Source organism: Jatropha curcas, chromosome 1 (assembly GCF_041381405.1).
Source record: "Jatropha curcas cultivar XTBG-Jc1 chromosome 1, XTBG_Jcur_1.0, whole genome shotgun sequence".
Classification (NCBI taxonomy): Eukaryota; Viridiplantae; Streptophyta; class Magnoliopsida; order Malpighiales; family Euphorbiaceae; genus Jatropha; species Jatropha curcas.
This window is the reverse complement of record NC_143151.1, coordinates 29,130,315-29,153,217: the sequence shown is the minus strand read 5'-3', so window position 1 is coordinate 29,153,217 and position 22,903 is coordinate 29,130,315. Positions and strand designations below refer to the sequence as shown.

The 22,903-nt window shown below is 32.5% G+C and overlaps 3 protein-coding genes across 7 annotated transcripts; all 3 read right to left on the bottom strand.

The window, feature by feature from the left end:
- Positions 1-744: 744 nt before the first annotated feature.
- LOC149499319 (Bifunctional inhibitor/lipid-transfer protein/seed storage 2S albumin superfamily protein) lies at positions 745-1,786 on the bottom strand. The gene is made up of 2 exons (XM_089725804.1): positions 1,401-1,786; positions 745-1,058 (listed from the first exon to the last, which is right to left on the bottom strand). Exons 1-2 carry the CDS (start codon positions 1,741-1,743, stop codon positions 934-936), a joined length of 468 nt encoding a protein of 155 aa, XP_089581930.1. The 5' UTR covers positions 1,744-1,786; the 3' UTR covers positions 745-933.
- A 1,103-nt stretch (positions 1,787-2,889) lies between these two features.
- On the bottom strand, positions 2,890-5,048 carry LOC149499318 (uncharacterized). 5 transcript variants are annotated; one of them, XM_089717320.1, is made up of 5 exons: positions 4,868-5,048; positions 4,520-4,763; positions 3,841-4,050; positions 3,490-3,547; positions 2,890-3,389 (listed from the first exon to the last, which is right to left on the bottom strand). In XM_089717320.1, the coding sequence occupies exons 3-5, from the start codon at positions 3,987-3,989 to the stop codon at positions 3,138-3,140; spliced, it is 459 nt and encodes a 152-aa protein (XP_089573446.1). In that variant the 5' UTR covers positions 3,990-4,050; positions 4,520-4,763; positions 4,868-5,048; the 3' UTR covers positions 2,890-3,137. The 5 variants fall into 5 exon arrangements, with proteins under 5 accessions (XP_089573446.1, XP_089573443.1, XP_089573450.1 ...); XM_089717317.1 differs by having other exon boundaries at positions 3,841-4,047; XM_089717324.1 differs by lacking the exon at positions 4,520-4,763.
- Positions 5,049-6,366: 1,318 nt separating this feature from the next.
- KUP3 (K+ uptake transporter 3) lies at positions 6,367-12,162 on the bottom strand. Its single transcript, XM_089718488.1, has 9 exons — positions 12,014-12,162; positions 10,708-10,948; positions 10,377-10,622; positions 9,787-9,837; positions 9,419-9,679; positions 9,105-9,157; positions 8,874-8,988; positions 8,533-8,787; positions 6,367-7,771 (listed from the first exon to the last, which is right to left on the bottom strand). Exons 1-9 carry the CDS (start codon positions 12,056-12,058, stop codon positions 6,684-6,686), a joined length of 2,355 nt encoding a protein of 784 aa, XP_089574614.1. The 5' UTR covers positions 12,059-12,162; the 3' UTR covers positions 6,367-6,683.
- Between the last annotated feature and the right edge of the window lie 10,741 nt (positions 12,163-22,903).

The following is a 22,903-nucleotide window of genomic DNA, read 5'->3' as shown; positions in this document are numbered from 1 at the left end:
TAAATAAAATCATGAGGTAAAACATTAGAGAAATTTCATTTATTGTTTCTTATTAATTTACCTTACATATGTCCAAGTTTAATTTTTAAAGAAAATTAATTTTTATCTTATCTGGAAAAAAGAACTTCGATTTTTTTTTTTTCCGTATCTTTATATTTACTTTCTCAATTATGCCATATGCCAATCTGCACAATACAACTATGTTATTTTACCCATCAAATATTTCAATTTATAAAATTACTTTTATTTTTACCTATCAAATATTTCAATTTATAAAATTATATTTATTGAATACTTTGTAAAATTGTATTATTAATTAAACATCTGTTAAATAGTTAAAAGATGTGAAAATTATTTCTAAAATTATACTAACTACACGTCAAATTAATATTTCACATATAAATTAAAGTCAAAGGTCTTATAATCTATTATTGTTAATATGGAAACGTAGACAATATTACCAAAATTTACAAATTCAGGTGTATGATAAGTCTTTCAAAGTGCCACATGAGCCATTCATCTATATTTTGGAAATATTGTATTAAATCTATATTTTTTTAATTTCTGAATCTATTTTTTATTTAATTAAAAGGAAACAATTTATTTTGACTAATGGAAATTTATAAAGAAAACTTTGCATTCATTTATAATCAAGTTCATAAAAATATTTCATATTATTTATATATTGGTTAGGAGTAATCAAGTATAATTTGAATTACTACATTAATTAATATCAAATCATCATAAAGTAATACCAACCAATTTTTTATTTATGATCAAAACAACTAGATATACACCATCTTTGTTGAAGGAAAAAATAAAAATAAAAATAATAGGAGATTATTAAAAAACACTAAGAAAGTGAGAGAACTCCATCTCAAAATCAAAACTCTCTGGATCCAATTGGTTATATTTGGCAGCAAAAGCAATATATCATGCAGCTTTACACCACAAAATGTGAAGAGCCATGGGCAAAGCTGTGGCCACCATAAAGCTCCAGGAAGGTATCAACAAGACTGCTGAAGAATTATCAACTGAATTTTTGGTATTAGGAGAACCTGCCACAAATCAACATTAATTAAGTATAACAAGTGAGTTAATTAATTAATTACCATGAAATTTGTTAAAAAATAAATAAATAAATAAGCTTCACGCAATTCGCAGGTTCAGTAAGCAATTGACATTTATAATCAAAGGTATAATACTATAAGAAATAAGAAATTGATAGCTGGCTAGGACTGTGTTCGACAACAACTTTTTAAGTAGTTGTTCAGTAATATAGCGTTTGAACTAGTTTTTAAAAGTTAAACTTTTAACGTTTTAGAAGAAGTTACTCAAACAACTAGTAGCTACTAAAACACCTAACAACTACCAAAACAGTTAATTTTGCCGAAGTTTACCAGTAATACAAGAGAGGGGATTAACATGAAGACCACATCTTCCAGGCAATTGTTGAGCCTCAGTAACATTAATGCCAGCCTGCTCAGCTTGATCACTGCCTTGGTTGCTAATCAAGCTACACAAGCATTGTGAATCTGATTTTACCACATTTTCTAGAGGATCACAGCAACTTCTAGGCACATCTTTTGTTCCATTAAGGTAGTTGAGGCAAGGGACAAGCTGGTTCATGCATGAGGTGTCTTGGCCACATCCCTCTGGTACCAAATTGGCAAATACTAAAAATAAAACTGCAAGAATTGAAATTTCATAGCTGCTGCTAATGCTTGCCCAAAACTTCCCCATTTTCTTGTTTTGATTTGTGGGTTTTCTTGTAGATACACTTATTTGTGTATGCATATATATAATGTAGTCTTTTAGGAGGTTGGTAATCCAACCTGTGGTTTGTTAGTTGACCAATTAGAATGCTTTTGTCAGGGGCCACCTGAAGACAGGTGAAGGCCGGTAATTACCGTTGGATAGGTGAAGCTACTTTCAAAGAAAAATGATGCTTATGTAATGACAAATATTTAAGAAATCAGAATGTGATAATATCAATCCGAGCTCCTAGCTCCTAAGCTAATATATTCCCTCAAATTTTGATTTTGATATATAAACTCTAAACTTGCATTTTAGCAATGACAAACTAGAAAATGTCTCTTATGTTATCGTATAAACTTATATTTATGACAACTAATCAAATTAGCTAAAGATTTAAATATAAAATGTGCAAAGAAAATAATATAATACGTTCTATTTTAAGTAATACATGCAGACAATAAAAAATGACAAAAGAGGAGCGTGCTCACTTTAAAGCTTCGTCTTGGCATTGCTCTGCAACAGCACTGAAAACTGGAACTAAAGTTGTAGCAGCTTGCATAAGAATGCAACTCTTAGATCACTTCCATATTTGCTCAGAGATGGCTATAGATGATCACTAACTTCATCAATCCACAAATGAAACCCGTCTTTCAACTTCTTAGCAAGATATAGATGTATATAGCACTTTAGATGCTATAATTTTCTCCCTCAGCTCAATCTTTTCATCTCTAAGAAAGCAAAATGTTTCTTTCAAGGGAATGTTTCATGAACTCTTAATATGATATGCAACGCTGAACAGTGATACAACATACTTGATCACAATCTTCTCAGAAAAATAAAGTATAACTAGCAACTTCATATTAGAAGTTTGTGTCGATTGGACCTCCATGGGTAAGCAAGCAGTGCATATATTCATGTTATAGATCTAACAGCTAGTATGCAAGCTTTTATATATGCAAGTCTTTGCTTGTCAAATTTGCAAGTAAATCTACACATTCAGTAATAATTCATAATACAGTGTCAACTGTAGTACAAGACGAACTAAAACTAAATAAATATAATATCAACAAGACAGGCTTTCCAATTGGCAGCAGACACAAAAATTTTAATTGCAAACCATCAACAACGATCTAAACCAATTGCAGCACTTAAAATTTATAGATGTACAAATATCAACCGTCCATATGTACATTTCTTCATCATTCTGAAGCCCTAATTTTTGTACAGAGAAATTGGAAGTCCACAAAGCAACAGTATGTACAATACTATTGTACCCACATCAGGAAAAACAATTGAAGTGGGAAAAAGAATTGAGACAACTAACTACCAAGAAATTGCAATTGCCAAAGTCCTTATCCAAGTTGTAAAATTATTGAGATTCAAAACTTGCCAGAAGCAAAACCTTCAATCCGAATGGTTGATTTCTGTTCACTGGTGCCATGACAAGGAACCTTCAATCCTGAATACTGATTCATACTTCCAAGAGGATTTCCAAATGCAGAATCTTTTACAAGGTTTTCGTGAACAAACTTTACATCATATACTAATGGATTATTTGCCCGGGTTGGAGGAGTACAATTAAGCACACCCATGAGTCTGTTGTTATCATCCAACTCGTATTCCAGATCATCCTGAAAAATTGAGAAAAGATGACAAAGGTCAAAACATTTATAGAACATATAAGCAATCAGTATGTCATAACTACAATTTTAGATCAAGAAAAAGGTGTACCTTTCCCAGAAATGAACTTAAAATTTCATGGAGATCACCATGAGGGGGAGGCAACTTCCTACAAGTAAAGAGGAATTTGGGTAAGCTATTCAAGCCTAGATATGAAGCAACAAAAATATTCTCTATCTATACTCTTGACATTAGTGAAGACCTAGTTATGAGCAGAGCCGAATGGAAATAAAGGATTCATATAACTGACTCCAACTAGTTTGAGATTAATGCTTACTAGTAGTTGTTGTTGCTGTATAGGTTCATGACAATATCAATCACAAGATGAAAATTTACAGCAAAAAGACAGATGATTAATTGACATAAAGATATCCAAAAAGAGACTGAACAAAGAAAATCAACCTTATAGGTATGCAGCAAGATCTGCCGAGGACATCAGCTATATAAGGAGCCCCTTTAGCATAATGAGGTTCCAGGCAAGCTGCTTCCTTTAGGCCAAGTACTGGTAGGCGAGCAGTCTCCCGTTCATTACATTTAAAATATGAGGACATTTGTCAAAGGAATTTTCTATAGATAAAGGATTCTCGAGTAAGCCTTAGTTGCAACTGACTGCTGAAATGAAAAGAGGCAACTGTCTATAAATGGGCAATATGTAACAACTAGATGATACTGTAAATGCAAAAGAGATATTTGCAGCACTAGATCGACATAAGACAAAGGAAGAAAGAACTATTGTCATTAAAATGAATGGATTGCAAATTGATGGGCGTCGATGCAACATATTCTCAAACCAAAAATTTCATGTACGAACTCAAGTCATTGCACTATAAAACAAGTTGGCAGGTTATGCCAAGTACAAGAAACAATTATGCAGAAGTGACAAGAACATAGTTATATGAGAAAGCAATGGGTAACTTTCATCTAAATTTAAACTAATAGAGAGATCACTTTTAAACGTTATCATCCTGGAATCACAAATCTTGCTCTTATCCAGACATGGAAATGGAATGATCTATTAACAGCATCAAGAGAATTTTTTAAACAACAACACATTCAATAGAAATAAGCAAGACTTCGTAACCTCATGACAGAAAAACACCACAATCAAAATTCTTCCGATACTGCCTTCTTATAGTGATATCGAGCCTTCTTTAAACCAAATAGCTTGTACAGATGACTATCAAATTCACCTCCACTTTTCCAAATCACTTGAGTTGAGACCTACGGACCTTTCTTCATTGAACAGACAAAACACTAAAATTCTCCATTATTGTGGGATTTGCAATAGCTTAACATCAGATTCAAATATGCAGTTTACACTGATTCTGAAACGAGAACAGCTTATTTCAGCTTGCTAATGACCCAAACAACAGCCAATTTTTGTTATTAATTCGAAAATGTAATGAAATAACAAGAGATTAGGGATTACGTGCAGAGTGCTGAGCGTCGACGGCAGAGAAGGAGAGTGAATGCCTTGCTCCTTTTATCAGCTCTCTTCAGCTCTTGCGCCAAACCACGTTTTGCGTAATTGCGCGGCCTCGGAAACCCTTGCCGTTTTTATTTTTTAATGCGTTTAGCATTCCGGTTCGGCGTCATAAGCTAAGCCCAAGCTTCGAAAAGTTAGCTTGCGAGTATCATTTACACGTAAAAAATATTTTTAATAACATACTGAAATATATTTGAAGAAAAAAATTATTATTTTTTAATACTATTTCAACTTTCACCTTTTCATTTCCTAATACAATTTTTTGTTCCAGGAAAACAAATTGATAATTGTACATATTTTATTAGAATATTCTACATATTTTTGAAAATAAAGCATAAGATTGAATTATTATTAGAGTGGATTTCCAAGAGCACGATCTCTCTCTCTTCTCTCTAGTTTTTTAGTTTTCTAAACTTTAATTTTAGTTTCGGACTGCCGTTATTTATCAGCGGTAGCCCCAACCTGCTACTTTTTAATATCTTTTCCATTTCACATTTTTTTGCTTTAAAAAATCAGATTTATTTTTTCTATAACAGATCTGTTTTTTTTTTTTTTTTTTTGTTATTGTTGGTTGTCTTCATATTTAGAGTTTTTTTTGTTCCTTCTTTGTGAGAGTTTAGTACTGAACAAAACTATGATATTTGATTTTATTTGGTTGGAGACTTTAGATTTTGATTTACAGGTGTGGATCTTCGATCAATTAAACCCTGGTAGTGCAACCTGTCCCTCCATTAATGCTATTGACGCATAGCGGCGGAAACTCATTTGTATTCGTTATGTTGCAAATTATTGGAAAAACAATCCACTTATAAAAGATTCAGAAGAGTTATTATTTTGACATTCAAATCAATTAAAAGACCAATTGCTTACTTTTTATCAAGATCTACTCCAAGTGAAAAGATCTAATATTATATTTTTTAGTTTTAATTTCATTCAAAATGATATGAATTCATTTATTCATTAAAAGATCGTGAATATAAGTTTATTTGTAATTCTGGATATTATTAACGAATTATATTTTCAAAAAAAAAACTGTAAATGTCAAAATAACCCTAAGTGCCGTTACAGAAGTTGATTAATTCTAACAATGCATCCTTTTACTTTGCTTTGTTTCAGCAGGTGACAAGTCTTGTGCATCTTCCGCAAACCATACAATACTACTATTTTCCCGACAAAGTAGGAAAAGCAATTGGGCTATTTGTTAATATTCATGAGATAATAAATAGTTTTTTTTTTAATAAAAAAATTTTATGCAATTTCAAAGTAGTCACAAAATCGAAGCAAGATCGATGACAGGACGGAGCAGGGTGACCTAAATCCATATTTCCGGAGAATCCCCACCGATGAGGGGGTGGATTTGTCATCTCTGCAAGAAAACAATCATCTAAAAACCAAGCTAAATAGACACTTAACCCAAGCAACAGTTGATTAGAGATCCAAGATGGCTAAATATAATATATACATTAGAGAAAAACTTAGTTTCAAGTTTTTCTTTTCAACAACTAATAATGTGAAAAATGCCTCTAGACAATTCATCAAATGAAGGTAATGACTGCAGAACGTTATCTACAGGTGAGAAAATAGAGCTACAAAAAGAGGGAAGCTGTTTCATAATCAATATGGCATCAAAACAACTTACAAGCCCTTGACCCTTTGTAAGGCTAACACTGTGTAAAGCATATGCATTAGCTGCTTCTGTATTCTACTAGCTCAAATGTGATGCAGCTTAGGTCAACGAATGAAGAATCCCTCCATATGGCTAGACATAGTATATCATACCAACTTCAATAAGGCTGATGTGGGGAATGTTAAGTGCAACAGCAGGGCCCCTGCAGTTCTTCCGAAGAAATGAATACCCCATATCGATAGCGAGCTTCTTCAAAAATGAGGAATTTCTCCTAGCCTTCACATAAGAGTGCCCCATTATATAAGCAACGCCAGCTTCTTTTGCCTGGATTAGATCAATCAGCTCGTCTCTAACTAAAGGATCCATTGCAGGATTTGGTGGTAACTGAAACCTCACTTGACGCCTCCTGTTCTGTGGAGTTTCATCATTATAAACAGATCGGAGACTCTGGAGAGTTAAAGATCTGCTGCTTGGAACAGATTCATCGACACTCATATATTCTTGCTCAGTTACTACTAAACTCAAGCTTGATTGGACTGATCTGGTGCTCATAACAGCCATCCTGCCATCAAGGGATGGACTCTCAGAACTAGAGAATTGTGGTTCTACCGCTTCCAACTGGATGAACTCGGCTATGCTCTGTATAAGCTTGTCCTCAAAATTTCCATCATCCCACTGGATATCCTTGTACCCATACCTCACAATGCACCTATACATGCGATATGGTCTCGGGCATACTCGGCCAATGAGAAAGCGTTCTTCAGGGGAAACATATGGAACAGGGACTGATTTTACACAAACAAAAACTAGAACCTTGTGAAATGCAGGGAGGTTTGTTACAAAATGGGAGAAGATTGCAGGTAATCCGGTTGCCAATTCTGAGTATATCAGGCCTATCCCAGGAACACGGACAATGCCAAGGCTGGGGCCAAGGCCCAGTAACCATTTTATTGATACTTTGTTGTGAAGATCATAGTTGTACTTCTTGCGAGTTCCATAATGCCAGATGTACATGATAAGCATAAAGATGACTGATAATACAAGAGGAGCCCATCCCCCTTGAGAAACTTTTGTGAGGGCTGCTGAAAGGTAGACACCCTCAATGAACCAGAAAACTAGCAGGAAGGATGCAGCCACTATGACACTTTTCTGCCAAATGAAGGTTATTACAAGTGACATGAGAAATGTTGTGATGAACATAACTGTGATACATGCAACTCCTGAGATAACAAAAACCAGAGTCAAATTCAAGTTCCATACTCATAAAAATTATTTCTATATGGAAAGTAAAATAAAAATCTACTCCACCTTCTTTGCTTGATAACATAGTCAGTAGTCATGTAACAGAATATAAGCACGGAAAAGGAAAATAAGAAAAATGCCCCAGGGCCTGGGAAATGCCTCTTTAGAGGTGTGCAAAACTACCAACTGAACCGACTCGATTTGGTTCAGTTAGGCTGCTGAACAGGAAGTTCGGTCGTCTGTTTAAATGTTTCAGACTGAAAATTCTATTGGTTCAGCTCGGTTTTGTTAAAATTAGTCAGTTAGACTTAAAAAACCGGACCGACATGGCAAAAACCGACCAAATGAGCTGGTTCAGTTCAAATCGATTCAGTTCTGACATCAATTTTGGTGCAGTTTCACTTTTAAAAATTTCATTCGTCTTTTTCCTCCTCGGTTCGGTTTGGTTCAACCGTTAGCTCACCCCTAGCTTAGTAGCTCAGTAAGCAGCTACAATGAACTTGGGCTGATTGCCCTGCTATGGAAATAGATACCTTAAGAATTCACATAACAATCATAAAAATTCTGTATCCAAATCACTACATACAGAGTTGAGAGGCAACAATCAAGATATGAGCAAAATCAGGCTCACTCAAGTTCTGGATCAAAAACCTAGAAATAAAAAATCTTGTACTTCTATATGCTAGAGCATGCTATAATTGCAAAAACAGATGCACTCACACGTACAGAGGATAATTACCGTAAGCATTTCCAATGAGAGTAGTGTCTTGAAATCCGATAGTTATCGCAAGAGTAAGAACCATGAGGATCCAATTTATTTCAGGGACGTAGATTTGGCCATATATGTGTTTTGAGGTGTGGACGACTTTAACTCGCGGAAAACAGCCAAGGGCATGGCATTGTTTAACAATAGAGAAAGTGGCAGTAATAACAGCCTGACTCCCAACAATAGCTGCAAGAGTTGCAATAATGAAAACAGGCCAAAATACAGGTTCTGCAATACACAGGGAGACGTCAAAAACTAAATCAATATGGTAGCAGATTGCTGGGAGTAACACTAGTTAAGGTTACAATGCATACGAGGTATTGAGTCATAGAAACTGTTGTTGAAGGATTCAGGGTTTTTAGATAGAAATGCAGCTTGACCCATATATTGTACCACCAAACAAGGGTATATAACAAATGCGAATGCAATCTGCATAGGCAAGAATTAGTCAAATTCATCACTCGAGAAAGAAAAAATATTAAAAATAGTATTCCACTGAAAATAAGATAGACGAGCCTTATAACCGAGTCTCACTTTATACTCACCCTAATAGATGAGGCAGTGAAATGACCAAGGTCAGCAAACATAGCTTCAGTGCCTGGTGGCATCCAAAAAATTCTCATTAGTCAGTTCTAAGATTGGCAACATAACTGGTATTCATGTTTGGAGAACTCAGTAAGTTGTATAACAAAACACCACTTTTAATAACAACAGAAATATTTTGCAGATCTCACCATGCAATGATATGCAAGAAATCAGTTCATTGGGTAAAATTCCATCAATGCATATCTAAGAAATGTGGCCATACAATCCTATGAAATAAATGGGTGCAGAATCATAATGTGTGGATTGCACATACCAGTCATTGAAAGAAGGACCCCACCAAGGGAAATCCAACCATCTTTACCAGTCTGACCAAAGAATTTGATAATATAGTGGGGGGAAAGTGCACGAAGAATCTTTGGGTTCCAGTGTATGATGTTATACAACCCAACGGAAAATATGGACAGCAACCAGATGATTACAATTGGTGCAAATAAAACAGCTACCCGATGAGTACCACAATGCTGAAGAGCAAACAGGCCCACCAAAATGACACAGGCCAGCAAGACAAGTTCGCCTGACAATAATAACAAGTATTATGATGCTCTAAAGCAATATTTAACCAGTAATAAAAATTTTAATCAGAAAATTTAAAAGGAGAAATTGGTTTAAAGAGAAAGTTACCCTTTGTTAATTTATGTTCAGTAACTGCCAGACCTGATACTGACGATAAAACTGCAAGGAAAAAAGTGTAAGTTACACATTACTCCCTAAACAAAAGTCAGAACTAAGTAAAAGAACCATTAGTATTGCCATTTCTAGATGAAAGAAATTCTACAAGGTCAAGCAATGAACCAAGCAGAAGAGTATGCTGAAGAATAATTTATCAGCAGGTGGAGGGAAAGGAATCCATGAAATTAAAAATGGAAAGCAGAAACTGAAAAATATGCCATCAACAGCTGCTAGTATGATGACTAAGGTTCTTGTAATGAAATCAATGGAAATCAGCTATGTCCCATTTTGACACTTTACAGCTTAACTAACTGTACTAACTAATAGATACGTAAACTGGGTTGCCTACATTAATACCATGACTCTTGCAGAATAAATGAAAAAGTGAAAAATTTTCTTACTGTCCTCCAATTGTTCAAAAGGTTATTTGACAAAAAAAAAATGGAGGAAGAGATCCAATTTCAAAGAATAGAAATGGTGAAGATGCATCCACGAAGATTCTGTACTAAAAATTTATTTGTGATCCCATAGCAATTTGTTACCTGATATTGCTGGAGTCAGTACACCGTCTCCTATAACCATGCAAGCACCAAATAATACAACAACAAGCAAGGCAGTCCGCAGCCTTTTATGCTTCTCCAAAAATCTCTTCAGCGCAGAGGAGCCTGCACTCTGTCTTGAGGGACCATATTTGTAGGTTGATAGCTCCTCATCGGCTGCTTGTTGATTAGGAAGTAAGCTAAACTTTGCATGCCTGCAAAGTAGTGAATAAAGAGCAAACGTACCACCTGACGGGAATAAAAATACATCAGCTATAGTATGAAACTGGCTTTTAGAGGAGGGAATATCTATCCAACTGAGTGAAGTTCTTACCTTCACCGTTATCATCTGCACTCAATAAGATAAAGACATATTTAATCAAAGGTACCAATGTAAGGGTCCAGAAAATCAAAGAAAATACGCCGCATACTACTTCTTCATTCAGATGATTCTGCAACTTCCCTTTAAATGTGCTTGTAAAAACATAAAGAGGTGAAGTACTCAAGTCTCCATATACTACACCAAAGCTTTGGTATGCTAATAGTAAATTCCTCGAGAGATTAATCCATGCAAGCTGCAAAGCCACACAAATTAAGTTAGAAACTTATATTCAGGAACTAATTGAAAGATATTGTTCCTGCTAAACACTAAATTCATTGCATTATAGGATGGTATATTTGCTTTTCAAAAAGTAGATGGGAAAATTTAACAAGGAAAATCAATAAACATAAAGAAAAAAAATATGATATACCACATTCATCATTATGGCTTGCTGTAAAGCTTGAGTGGCCTGCTATTGTTCAGGCAAAAATTAACCAAATTCAAGGAGAACTTGTCATCGACCATGGAGGTACTTTTTTTTTTTTTTTTGGTGCTTGATCAAATGTAATATGATTAGAATTAGCGATCTGTTTATAACAACGATGTGGCTAAGAGCTAGACGCCTAGGCCTTCATCTTTTCCAACTAAGTCTAAAGCCAAGAAATATCAGAGCCCGGTTATGATACTCTAATTCATACAATATCAAAATTCCTGTAAAACCATTGAATTTTTAACCCAGAAAAAAAAAAAAAAAAATCCAGAATTCCAAAAACAACTTCAGTCTTCCATATTCCAGAAATATAGAAAGCATTACTTTACCGGCACAAAAACTTTCAAATCCTATAATATGTAAGCATAATAACCAAAAAGTCAATCTCTCAGCAAGGATTAAAAATAACTCAATAGACAAAACCCAGTCACAATAACTGAAATACTTCACACTCTCCCACCACCAAATAAAGTATAGAAGCGATTGAAACCCATAACAAGATGGATTCACAGAATAAAGAGTCACGAATTTCAACACTTAAGATCTCCAAATCTTCAATCAGCAACTCACTCAACTAACCAAAAATGATAATAATATCAGTATCCAAAAAACAATCACTTCAAAGCAGAAATTGAAAGAAAAAATAAAAAAGCAATCACGCTGGATTAAACAGTAAAATCAAAGCGAAACAGACGAGGGAAAAAATGAGAAATTAAATCATGCGAAAAAGAAGATCAAAGAGTGAAGAGAACTTACAAATAAAATCTCTTCTTCTTATTTAGAATTCAAAGAAAGTGAAGGAAGAAAAGAAGCAAAAAAAAGCCTAACCTGGGAAGGATTACGAGGACTATGAAGTCCAGATTCGGGCTCCATTTTTTGGCAAGGGCCAAGCTGGTGGAGAGCTCTTTCTTCTGTGCCTCTCTTCTCTCAATGTTTATATGAGCGGAAAAACAACCAAATAATCATAATTTTATTTTAATCATAATTTTTCATCAAATAATTACATTTTTTTAATTTTATTTTGCCATTAGTCCTCTTATTTTAAAAAGTTGCAGTTGTTAACCAGTCATTCATCCGCGTTTGACAGTACTTAAATTAATATAAAAATATTAATTAAATATTTAAAATTTTCAATCTTATAATAATTTATATAATTAAAACAATTGTAAAAAAAATTTAAATATATATTCAAAATCCAATCAAATTATAGAAAAATAAAATAAAATATTAAAACTTTTTTCAAAAAAAATAGAAAGGTAAAGGAGTGAACATCTAGAATTTTATTTTTATTTATATTTTAGTTGATTAATTATTATTATCAAATATTTTATAATTAAATGTATTTAAAATCTCAATAAATATAATAAATTTTAAAATTTTTAAAAAATATATAAAATAAAAGAGAATTCTTGAAATATTTTTATTCAATGTTTTATATAAATTTTAGTTATAAAATCTATATTCTTATTTATAGGCATGGCCACGGTTCCGGAACCGGCGGTTCCGGTTCCAGAAAAGCTGGAACCGGAACCGAACCGAAATGGTCCGGTTCCGGTTCTGATTCCGAACCGTTCGGTTCCGGTTCCGATTGGTTTTCCGGCGAATCGTATAATTTTAAATTTTAAATTTTGGATACCGGTTTAAAAAAAAAATTTATGTGAACATAAAAAATTAAAAAATACAGTTAAAAAATTTTAAAATATGAAGACCGGTTAAAAAAAAAATTATTTGAACATGAAAAATTTAAAAATACACCTAAAAAATTTTAAATTTTGAAGATCGGTTTAAAAAAAAATTATTTGAACATAAAAAATTAAAAAATACACCTAAAAAATTAAAAAATACTTCAATTAAATTTATTTTTTTAAAGACTTGAATTGTTGAGTGTTGAACATAATGATTTTTTTAAAAAAAAATTTGAACTGAATTTTTTTTTTTTAAGTTTGAACAAAATTTAAAAAAAAATGGGCTTGAACTTAATTTTTTTTTTTGTTTAAAAAAAAATTAAGTTGCCTACGTATCCTCTTGGGGTTTAGAGAAATCAAAGCCCACGTAGTTCTTACTTACCTTATATCAATTTCACCCTTTTTTACCTTAATCGCTATTTGCACCACCGGTTGATGTTCCCGTTGAGGACCCATCGTATAAATCAAATAAATCTTCATTTTCTTTTGGATTTTCTTGGGCTCTTAGTTTGGCTTTGGTCCAATCATCCACGCACGCTTGTGCTTCTAATGAATCGGGTGTCATACGAGATCGTGTTTCATCAAGTATGTTACCTCCTTGACTAAAAGCTTGTTCAACCGCAACAGTGGAGACCGGAGCTGCTAAAATTTGTTTTGCAAGTAAAGAAAGAATTGGAAAAGTATATGCGTGACGACTCCACCAATCTAAAATTGGAAAATTTGCATCTGCATAATTATCACCAAACTCAAAAGAAGTTGTTAGATAATTGTCAAATTCAGAAAAAGAACTGGATTCCCTTGTTCTTTTTTATCTTTGCAATAAAACTTGTTGAGCAACATCAACACCACTTACCCTTTGTGTTGAAAATTGTGGAATATTAGATTGAGAAGAAGTAGAAATAGAAGTAGATGAACTAGAAACTTGAACAAATTCATTATATAATTGCATAATATTTTGTTTAACTTCATGCACTAGTACATTTATATTAACATTATCTTCTACATCAAGATTTAATACGTCATAATAAATAGTCAAATAATCACATAAAATATCCATTCTACATCTAGGATCAAATACAATAGCAACAAGATAAAGAGGTGGTATATTTTTAAAATAAGATAACCATTTTTTTTTCATTGAAAAAATACAATCTTTTAATAAATCATCATTTTGAAATTCTTGTAGTGCAGTAACAATATTAATACACATAGGTAAAAATAAATTAGATGTGGGATAATAAACTCCACTAAATTTATAGGTAACATCATTAAAAATTTTTAAAATATCTAAAATTTTTGCACAAATCTCCCAATTTTGTGGATATAAATTAATATCCTCAATATTATTAGTAACAAAAAAACATAATTCTTTATAAGAAAAAGACTCGTTTAGTAATTCATATGTTGAATTCCAACGAGTTGGGACATCCCTTGGAAAACATTTTGGTCTTTTATTATTTTCTTTACAAAATTTAGCCCAACTTTTCATCACTTGGGGATGTGTCCATAAATATGAAATAGCTTTTTTAATTGGAGAAATAAAAGAATTAAGAATTTTCAAACCATCTTGTACACATAAATTTAAAACATGGCATGCACATCTTATATGAAAAAATTTACCACCAATATTTGGTTCACAAATTTTTTTAAGTTCAATAATTGATCTAGTATTTGCAGAAGCATTATCAAATGAAATAGAAAAAATTTTTTTTGTCAACCTATATTCATCTAAAATTGAAACAATTACTCTATAAATATTAATTGCAGTATGTTTATCATCAAAAACACGAAAACCAATAATTCTTTTTTGAATTTTCCAATCATCATCAATCCAATGACATGTAATACCCATATAAGAATGCATTTGCCAATGATCACTCCAAACATCACAACAAATTGAAACACGAATTTTCAATTGAGAAAATAAAAGTTCTAACTCTTTTTTTCCTTTGTTATATAAAGAAATAATAGTTCGTTTTACAGTATTTCTTGGTACTCTTTTAGCACAAGGATTTAAAGCTTTTTGACAATAATTATTAAAACCTAATTTTTCACCAAAACTAAAAGATAAATGTTCCATAGAAATCATTTTTGCTAATTCTTCTTTTTGTATTTTATCAGAATATTTAAATAAAGAAAGGTTAGAAGCGTACCCGGAAATTTGTTGTTGAGACCGATCAACTCCTATTTTTGTTGGATGTTTTGCCTCCAAATGCTTCCAAAATGATCCATAGCCGCCCGCTTGTTTAAATTTATAAGATTTTCCACAATAATTGCAAATTACATCGTACATTTTCTCACCTTTGAATTTTTTTGTGAAATGAATGGAGAATGTGTCGGAACTTTGTCTTGCTCTTCTAACAATTTTTGCTCGTTGCTCTTGCTCTTGCTCTTCATCTTCTTGAAATTGCTCATTAAATTCGGATTCTTGAGTTGGAATATCCAAATTTTCATTTGGAAAACCTTCAAAATTGAATTGGTCGGGAATCATATCATAGATGTCGTTTGTAGGGATAGATGATTCTCCAATTTTTCCCTTGCCCTTACCCGAATTTGAGTTTCCTCCACTTGCCATTATATGATAATAAAATATAATTTGGAAAATTGAATAAAAAAAATTAGAGAGAATAATTACTTAATAAGAGATATTGTAGAGTAGAGAAGAATAAATGAATAATATAGAGTAGAGTGTAGTATATTGTAGAGAGAGTAAGTAGAGAGTGTAGTATATTGTAGAGAGAGTAAGTAGAGAGAGTTGAGATTTTTTTGTAATGAATTTGTAAATAAAATGAGGTATTTATAATAAATCCAAAAATTCATTTTTCCAAAAATACCCTTAAAACTAGCCGTTATATAGCCGTTTATGGCTGTTGGGAGGGGTAATTAAGACATTTCACAACAAAAAAAAAAAAAAAAATCAAAAATCTGACAGTTACAACGGCTAGAACCGCCGGTTCGAACCGGAGGTTCTAACCGGCCGGAGAACCGGCGGTTCCAGTCCGGTTCCGACCGGTTCTCTGGAACTGTCGGTTCTGGTTCCTCATTTGCAGGAACCGGAACCGAACCGGATTTTTCCGGTTCCGGTTCCGGTTCGTCCCGGTTCCGGTTCTCACCGGTTCCGGTTACGGTTCCGGGCCGGTTCGAACCGACGGTTCCGGTTCCCGGAACCGTAATTTGGCCATGCCTACTTATTTATGTATTGTCTCATTACTTTAATTAATGATTTTTTACTATTTATATGATGTTTAAGATTTAATATCATTAATATAATTAATATACAATACATAATAAAAACATCGATTAAACTATTAAACATTTTAATAATATTTTTTTGTTAACATTTTAATAAAAGTCCAAATTAAATTGATTTATTTTCACAATATTTTAAATTAAATTTGATGTGAGAGTATTGATTAGGATTTAATAAATAGAATGTATTAGAGCCATATTTAAAAACTAGAAATTGATTAAGATTTAATTAATAAAATGTGTTAGACATATTTAAACACTATAACTATATTAGAGTTTGAGTTAGAGATAAATTCATAAAAAAATGCAAATAATTTTATTATTTAATTATCAAATATTAGTAATTAATAATAGACATGCAACAATAACAAAGTCAAAAAGCAAGTAGGAAATATACAAATCGTATATAATTAGTTCTACAACCATATAAGCACATGAAAAAAAATATAAATCCATAATAAAAGCGGTATCTTTGTATCTGATATGCTCGTGCAACAATTTACTCATTTGGCCTCCTTTAAAAGAACTCTAATTTCGTTAATATAACTTGTTAGTTTCCTTTGTCTTGAAAATACAATCCAATTATATATATATATATATATATATATATATATATATATATATATATATATATATATATATATAGAATAATCAGATGAACTAGTTGTTGTACCTAATTCATCAATTTGATTTTCACTTTCTATAACCTCAGATTCTGAAAAATCAGAATCAAGATATAATTCATGGATTTTATTTAACACTTCTTCATCTAAATGTAATTCATTTAACTTTTTATTAAATTTACAAAATTTTGAAGTATGTCCCTTTTTACCACAATTATAACAAGTTAAATCTTTATAAGAGGTTTTATTTGAATTTTTAACTTGTTGCTTTCTTTTAGACTTCCTATGGGGTTTATATTTTTCTTTAGAATAAAATTTATCTTGACTAGGTGTAGACCTGTATTGTCTTTTATATATATATATATATATATATAAAATATTTTAGTTGAATTAGATAAAATTTTAATTGGATTAATTTAGGTTTTAAAAATTATCAATTATCGTTATTATATTAAAATATTAAATTAAAAAAATTATGTTAGCCAATCAAAACACAAAAAATAAAAAAAAATTCAAAATTTTCTGAAAAAAAAAAAAATACTGAACAAAAATAACAGTCTTAAACTGAAACACCCTTAATTTTTATTTTCGAAACTTTTGAATTTTTATTAAAACAAAAATCTGAATTTTCGACTGTCTGGACTACAAATACTGTTTAATTCTAATTCGAGCCCAAGTTTACGGAGTTGGGCTCAAGCCCAAATCATATTATTAAATATTTGTCGAGTGGAGAATCTTTAGAAATTTTTAAGAGTAACTAAGGAGCATTAATTATTAATTTATTAAAAATATATATGTATATGTGTGTGATTACTATATAAATTAATTAATATAAAAATCTATTAGTATTCTTATTATTATTCAGTAAATTGAGGCAATGTTCTAGAACCTAACTAAAAGAATCAAAATAAATCAAATCGGATTAGAAAACCAAGCAAATCGAGCCGAATCATTGAATTAGACCAAACCGGTTCGAATCGAACCGGAATGGTCTAGAAGCTCCAAGATTTCTTTTTTTTTCTTTTTTTCTTTTCTTTTCTTTTTTCTTTTTTTTCTTTTTCTCCTTTTCTTCCTCTCCTTCCTGGCGCCAGTACCAGCGCGCGACCCCTCCTCCTCCTCCCCTCCCCATTCCAGCCACCGGAGCCGATCTAGTTAGCCTCCTCGACGCAGCAGATTCCGGCAACCCTTCTCTCCTTGCTTTCGTTTCTGGCGTACGCAGAAGGCACAGGAGAGCCGCGACATCCTTCGATCGGAAAGTCGCGTTGAGCCTCCTGCTCCTCGATTTTCCGACGACACCAGCCTCTCTCTTTCGACGACGAAGCTTGGGTCTCCCTTTTTGCTCCATCCTTTCCCGTTCCGGCAGACACAGCAAGCTAGCGGAGCTGCGATCATGGTTTGCGATCTGGACAAGCGCTATCTGCTTTCCTTTTGAATTTCCGGCAAGTAGAGTAAGTTATTTTCAACCCTTTCAATACATTTAATGAATTTTGATCCTGAATAGGAGAAGTGATATAGAAATAGAATTTCTTAGCTACTGTTATGAAGATTAACTAAGAAATTTTGATAAATAAAAATATAAATGGAAGCTATAAATTGAATTCACATATAGAATAGTTAGATTATTGAATCTATTATGAGTTTTTGTAAGGAAATGATGATTCGTTATTGGTAAGTATGTTTGGTTATTACAATTTTTCATTGAGGTATTAGAACAAATTTGATATGGCAGTAACTACCCTAACCATTTGTTTAAGTTATTGCCTTGATATCAGATATAGAATATTATTAATTAATTTCCTGTTGAGAAAGGAGTTCATTGGCCTGTAATGTACCGGCTATATTCAGAAATCTGATTTCTTTATTTTGGCAATGGCTAGTTGATAAAATTTTATGAGTTTTGCTAAAATGAGTTCATATTATTGCTATATATATTTATTTATGATTCGTATTTAACATTGTTGTTGCTAAGGATTAAGGATGTGATTGACAAAGAAATGTGAACTATAGTTTGGGATGACAATAAATTTAATTGAATGTTATTTCTTGCAGCAATAAAGTTGGATATTGGTTAATACGCAAGTTTCTTGACGAATATATAAATGAAAGACTTAGTTTATAGAACTTGAAGGGTTGAGTAAGAACCTAATTTTTTTTTTTTTATGATAGTCCAATATTAAATGTTCCTATAAATTTTTGTAATGATTTGATGAAAATAAAGTTGCATATTAATTCTATAGTAAGGAATGAAGTTAAGTAGTGTATAAATCATGAGTGTAAGTGGAAAACTCGAAGAGTTCTCATGGTGGCAGCAGCTGTGAACTAATAGTTAGCTAACTTTTCTGTAATAAATAGTAGAATTCTAGAATCGTCTAAATGGTTACCGAATTATTCAGCTCTCTAAATTGTAATATGCTTAGAGACTATTTAAGATTATAAGTTGATGTTTAATTTGATGGGAACAAAGATATGATGTCTAGCTAAAGATTTTGATAATATATTAAATTATGAGCTTAAACTTTTCTTAGGTATAGATTTGGCAAATAATGAGTTTAAGTTTTTGAAAGTGAGTTGTTGAGCAAAGAGTAACAAATAATAATCGTTAATTATTGGTATAGCTATGTAAAAGAGGATGGACATTTGATTTGATTGATTGCCCGATGGATGGGCTTGTGGATTGAATGAATACAGGGAGAGTATTGACATTATCTTAACAGGTAGATAGTCCAATTTTTAGGGGAGGTGCTGCCGAAATTTTGATAGAACTTAGACTAATTTTTATTTAACAACATAATTAATAAGTTTATTTAGATTAATTCTATAACTTAACAAATAAGAAATAGAGTGCTCTAACTATTTAATTATTTTCATTATTATTCATCTAATTATTCAATTATTTATTTACTTCCATTATTATAATTTAATTAATTGTTTGTATTCTTAATATTATTTATTTATTTATTTAATTGCACTTGAGAATGGTTGTCTAGTTGTGCATTGCATTACGATGTTTAATTGATTAATATGCTTGCATTTAATTGCAATACTTGATTAATTGTGTTGTGATACTGCTGTGCTTTGTTTGTGTGGAATTGGGATGAAGTGGGTCACCATGGGTTTGTGAGACTGTTTCTGTTATACGGATCCTGATTCTGATTTCTGTTATATTCTGATTCTGTTATATGGATCCCGATTCTGTTTCTGTTAGCCGGGTAAATGGGAGATCGGCGCCCCCGTGTGCACCTACTGTTACCGTTACTGTTAACCACGGGTTGGCTTCTTTATTGGGCGCACCTGATAATCTAGATTTGATCGCAGCCCGCAGGGTGGCCTCCTGTTGTGAGCGCCTGATGATCTAGATTTGATGGAGACGACCGGGTTGCCTCCTGTTGGTATGAAAAAGAAAAGAGAGGATAGAAAAACAATGAGAGGGCTGGTCAAGTGAGGATTAGACCGGTCGGCCAGTATGGGGGATCGGCTCCCTGGTGCACATGTGAGAGGATGAGCCATGTGGGAGGACGGCTCATCGGGGGTTCGGTGACTCCACTGACTAATTTCCACGTGATGTGATTATTTGAAGGTGATATTGTTTGTGAGTGCTGGTGACATGCCATTTGTGTGACTCGCTGCGTGAGCATATAACTAGTCGGATGACTAGATTGATATATATTTACACATTTGTGTGAATGTGTGTGTTGTGCAATAATAGTTACTCCTTAGAAAGCTCACATATCTTGTTTAATTTTTCAGGAAGTAAGTTTTTCTTTAAATTCGATTACGCTATGTTCTTTCGTCGCAGAGCTAGAAAGAAAATTTTTCTAGACCAATAAATATTTTGCTATGTATCTAGATGTATAAAAATCTATGTATATCTATTAGTTAGTGACTCCGCAGTTGTATAATTTGTATACAATTAGTCATGTATTAACATAGACAATATAACTATGTGAGCCCATATTAAAAATGTGGTGTATTGTTAATTGGGCCCAAACTGTGGAATGTTGTAGCTGATAAATTTGGGCCGAGATTTAATAAAATCTTGAGATTTATTTTCCTATAAACATGGGCTGAATGTTTAATATTATATTGAGATAGTAAAATTTTAGTGTTTCAGGCTTACTATGGGCCTCGGGGGCCTTAAGCTTACCTGGGCCCTAGTGCCAGTCCGGCCCATGGAATCGGGTCGTGACAAAGTTGGTATCAGAGTTTAGGTTAGGGTTCTAGGACACAACTGCGGAGTATAGGAAATTTCTTTATGTTGGGATCGGCCGTAACCAACATAAGGAAGGAAACTTTGTGATTTCCCCCTTTAGGGATGGTGGACGCACTAGACCCTATGAGGTGGGAAAACCCACACCTATTGTGTAAAAATCTATAAACTATAGAAGAACTAATTGAGGATTTGAGTGAAAGTAGTGGATAATAGGATGAACCCATCACAATATAGGGGCTAGAGTTGGTGTGAGCCCTTAAGCTAGGGAATAGAGTAATACCTGATGGTAGTGGATTGGCCTGATCACCCAGTACACTACTTTTCATGTGAGCTCTATTCCTACAGTAAATAGGATAGTGTAGAGAATAAATAGGTTTTCCAATTGTATAGTGGATTGATGAATTTTGGATAATTAGGAATCGGCATTTTAGTATTCAGCTCGGCTACTGAATTTCTTTAGAATTTATTCAAAAGATAATCTTTTTAATTGTTTTATTTACTTGATATTTGATATTTAAAATTTAAAACTTCATTTTTATTTTGAATTCAAATTGTGTTATGATAAATAATTTGAAATTGATTATTTATATAGAAAATTATTTTTGAAAGTTGTCTATTTATATCACGGGGCCAATTGAATAAAACAACAAAGTGAGGTGATCATGGGTGTAATTAGAATCTAAAGGAAAGTTTTGAAAAGAAGAATAAGACAAATGGTGGTGATAATAATAAATAAGTAGGTAGTTAGTAGACAAGTTGAGAACATGAACGCTGGAAATATCGGGTAGCCGATTTGGTATAGAAGTTAAGTGGCACTTAGATTTGGAGTATAGGATTGTTTGATGTAATAAATGGAAGAAATAACAATAGGAATGGACTTGAATGATTTAAGGGTATAGAAATGATATATATAACGAGTTGTAATATATCTATGAGGAGCAAGTGGTAGATAAAAATTGGAAGAATTCATGAATACCTACTAGACTTAGATGAGGAAAAGATTGGTTGAAAATCCTAAAGTCAATATGAAGTTAAAGATAGATGAAATAAGTAAGTTGACATATGGAGTGGATTCTTATTGCAAATATTATTGATAAAGGTTTAGAAACAGGTAGATTATTGCGTCTATTGAAAATTTGGTATGGTAGTAACTGTCTAGTCATTAGCTTGAGTTTTGATATAAGGTGAATGGATGGATGGTATATCTTAAACTTGGAGATATATAGGTTATAGGATGGAAAATAAAACAATTAATTTATGTATGATAGGTGCTAATTAGGGACTTGTTATTGTTTCATGATTGAAGTATGAATTGGAAATTTCATATAGAAACGAATAAATTATCTAGCTAAAGAATTTGGTAAAGGAAGTTGGGTTATTGTGGTCTATCTAATTGATGATCTACCTTAGTATTGATGAGTATTAGGTATAAGGTAAATGCATTGGGCATGTAATAAATGGTAGTTTAAAATGTCGGTGATTAGGTAAGTTATTAGTGATGATGATTAGTAGTATGAAAGAAACCAAGTGGACAAATAATTAATTAGAGTATTTAATCTCCTTAGGACGAACTAATAGCAACATTTGTGGAATGAAAAGTTATTAAAAATATAAGAGCTAGGAGAGATAAAAGGTGTTATTATGAAAGTCCATTAGGTGATAAGTTTTAGGGTAATTTAAGAGATTAAGTTAAAGAGAAGTTGATGGTTGAGTCAAAAGCATGAGAATCTTTGTAAAGGTAAGATATTTATGGAGTGCAATGAGGTCCTTTAGACCAGGAGTCATCGAATAGTGGAATTGGTATAGTATAAGAATATCATAGGAAGAATAGGACTTGCATAGATAAGAACTGAGAGAGAGTGACCTCGAGTCGCCCCGTGATACTAAAAGACAACGAAGGTTATAAGACGATTTTTCTTGAAAGTTTTGGATTAAAGTAGCAGTTTCTGAA

Excerpts from the sequence above, each read along its gene's own strand:
- LOC149499319 (XM_089725804.1), bottom strand. The coding sequence starts at position 1,743 with ATGGGGAAGTTTTGGGCAAGCATTAGCAGCAGCTATGAAATTTCAATT. Across the intron at positions 1,059-1,400 it reads TCCCCTCTCTTGTATTACTG|GTTCTCCTAATACCAAAAAT; the intron begins GTAAACTTCGGC and ends GATTTGTGGCAG.
- LOC149499318 (XM_089717320.1), bottom strand. The coding sequence starts at position 3,989 with ATGTCCTCATATTTTAAATGTAATGAACGGGAGACTGCTCGCCTACCA. Across the intron at positions 3,548-3,840 it reads TCTTGCTGCATACCTATAAG|GAAGTTGCCTCCCCCTCATG; the intron begins GTTGATTTTCTT and ends CTTTACTTGTAG. Across the intron at positions 3,390-3,489 it reads TAAGTTCATTTCTGGGAAAG|GATGATCTGGAATACGAGTT; the intron begins GTACACCTTTTT and ends TCAATTTTTCAG.
- KUP3 (XM_089718488.1), bottom strand. The coding sequence starts at position 12,058 with ATGGAGCCCGAATCTGGACTTCATAGTCCTCGTAATCCTTCCCAG. Across the intron at positions 9,158-9,418 it reads GGTCCTTCTTTCAATGACTG|GCACTGAAGCTATGTTTGCT; the intron begins GTATGTGCAATC and ends GGATGCCACCAG. Across the intron at positions 8,989-9,104 it reads TCACTGCCTCATCTATTAGG|ATTGCATTCGCATTTGTTAT; the intron begins GTGAGTATAAAG and ends TTGCCTATGCAG.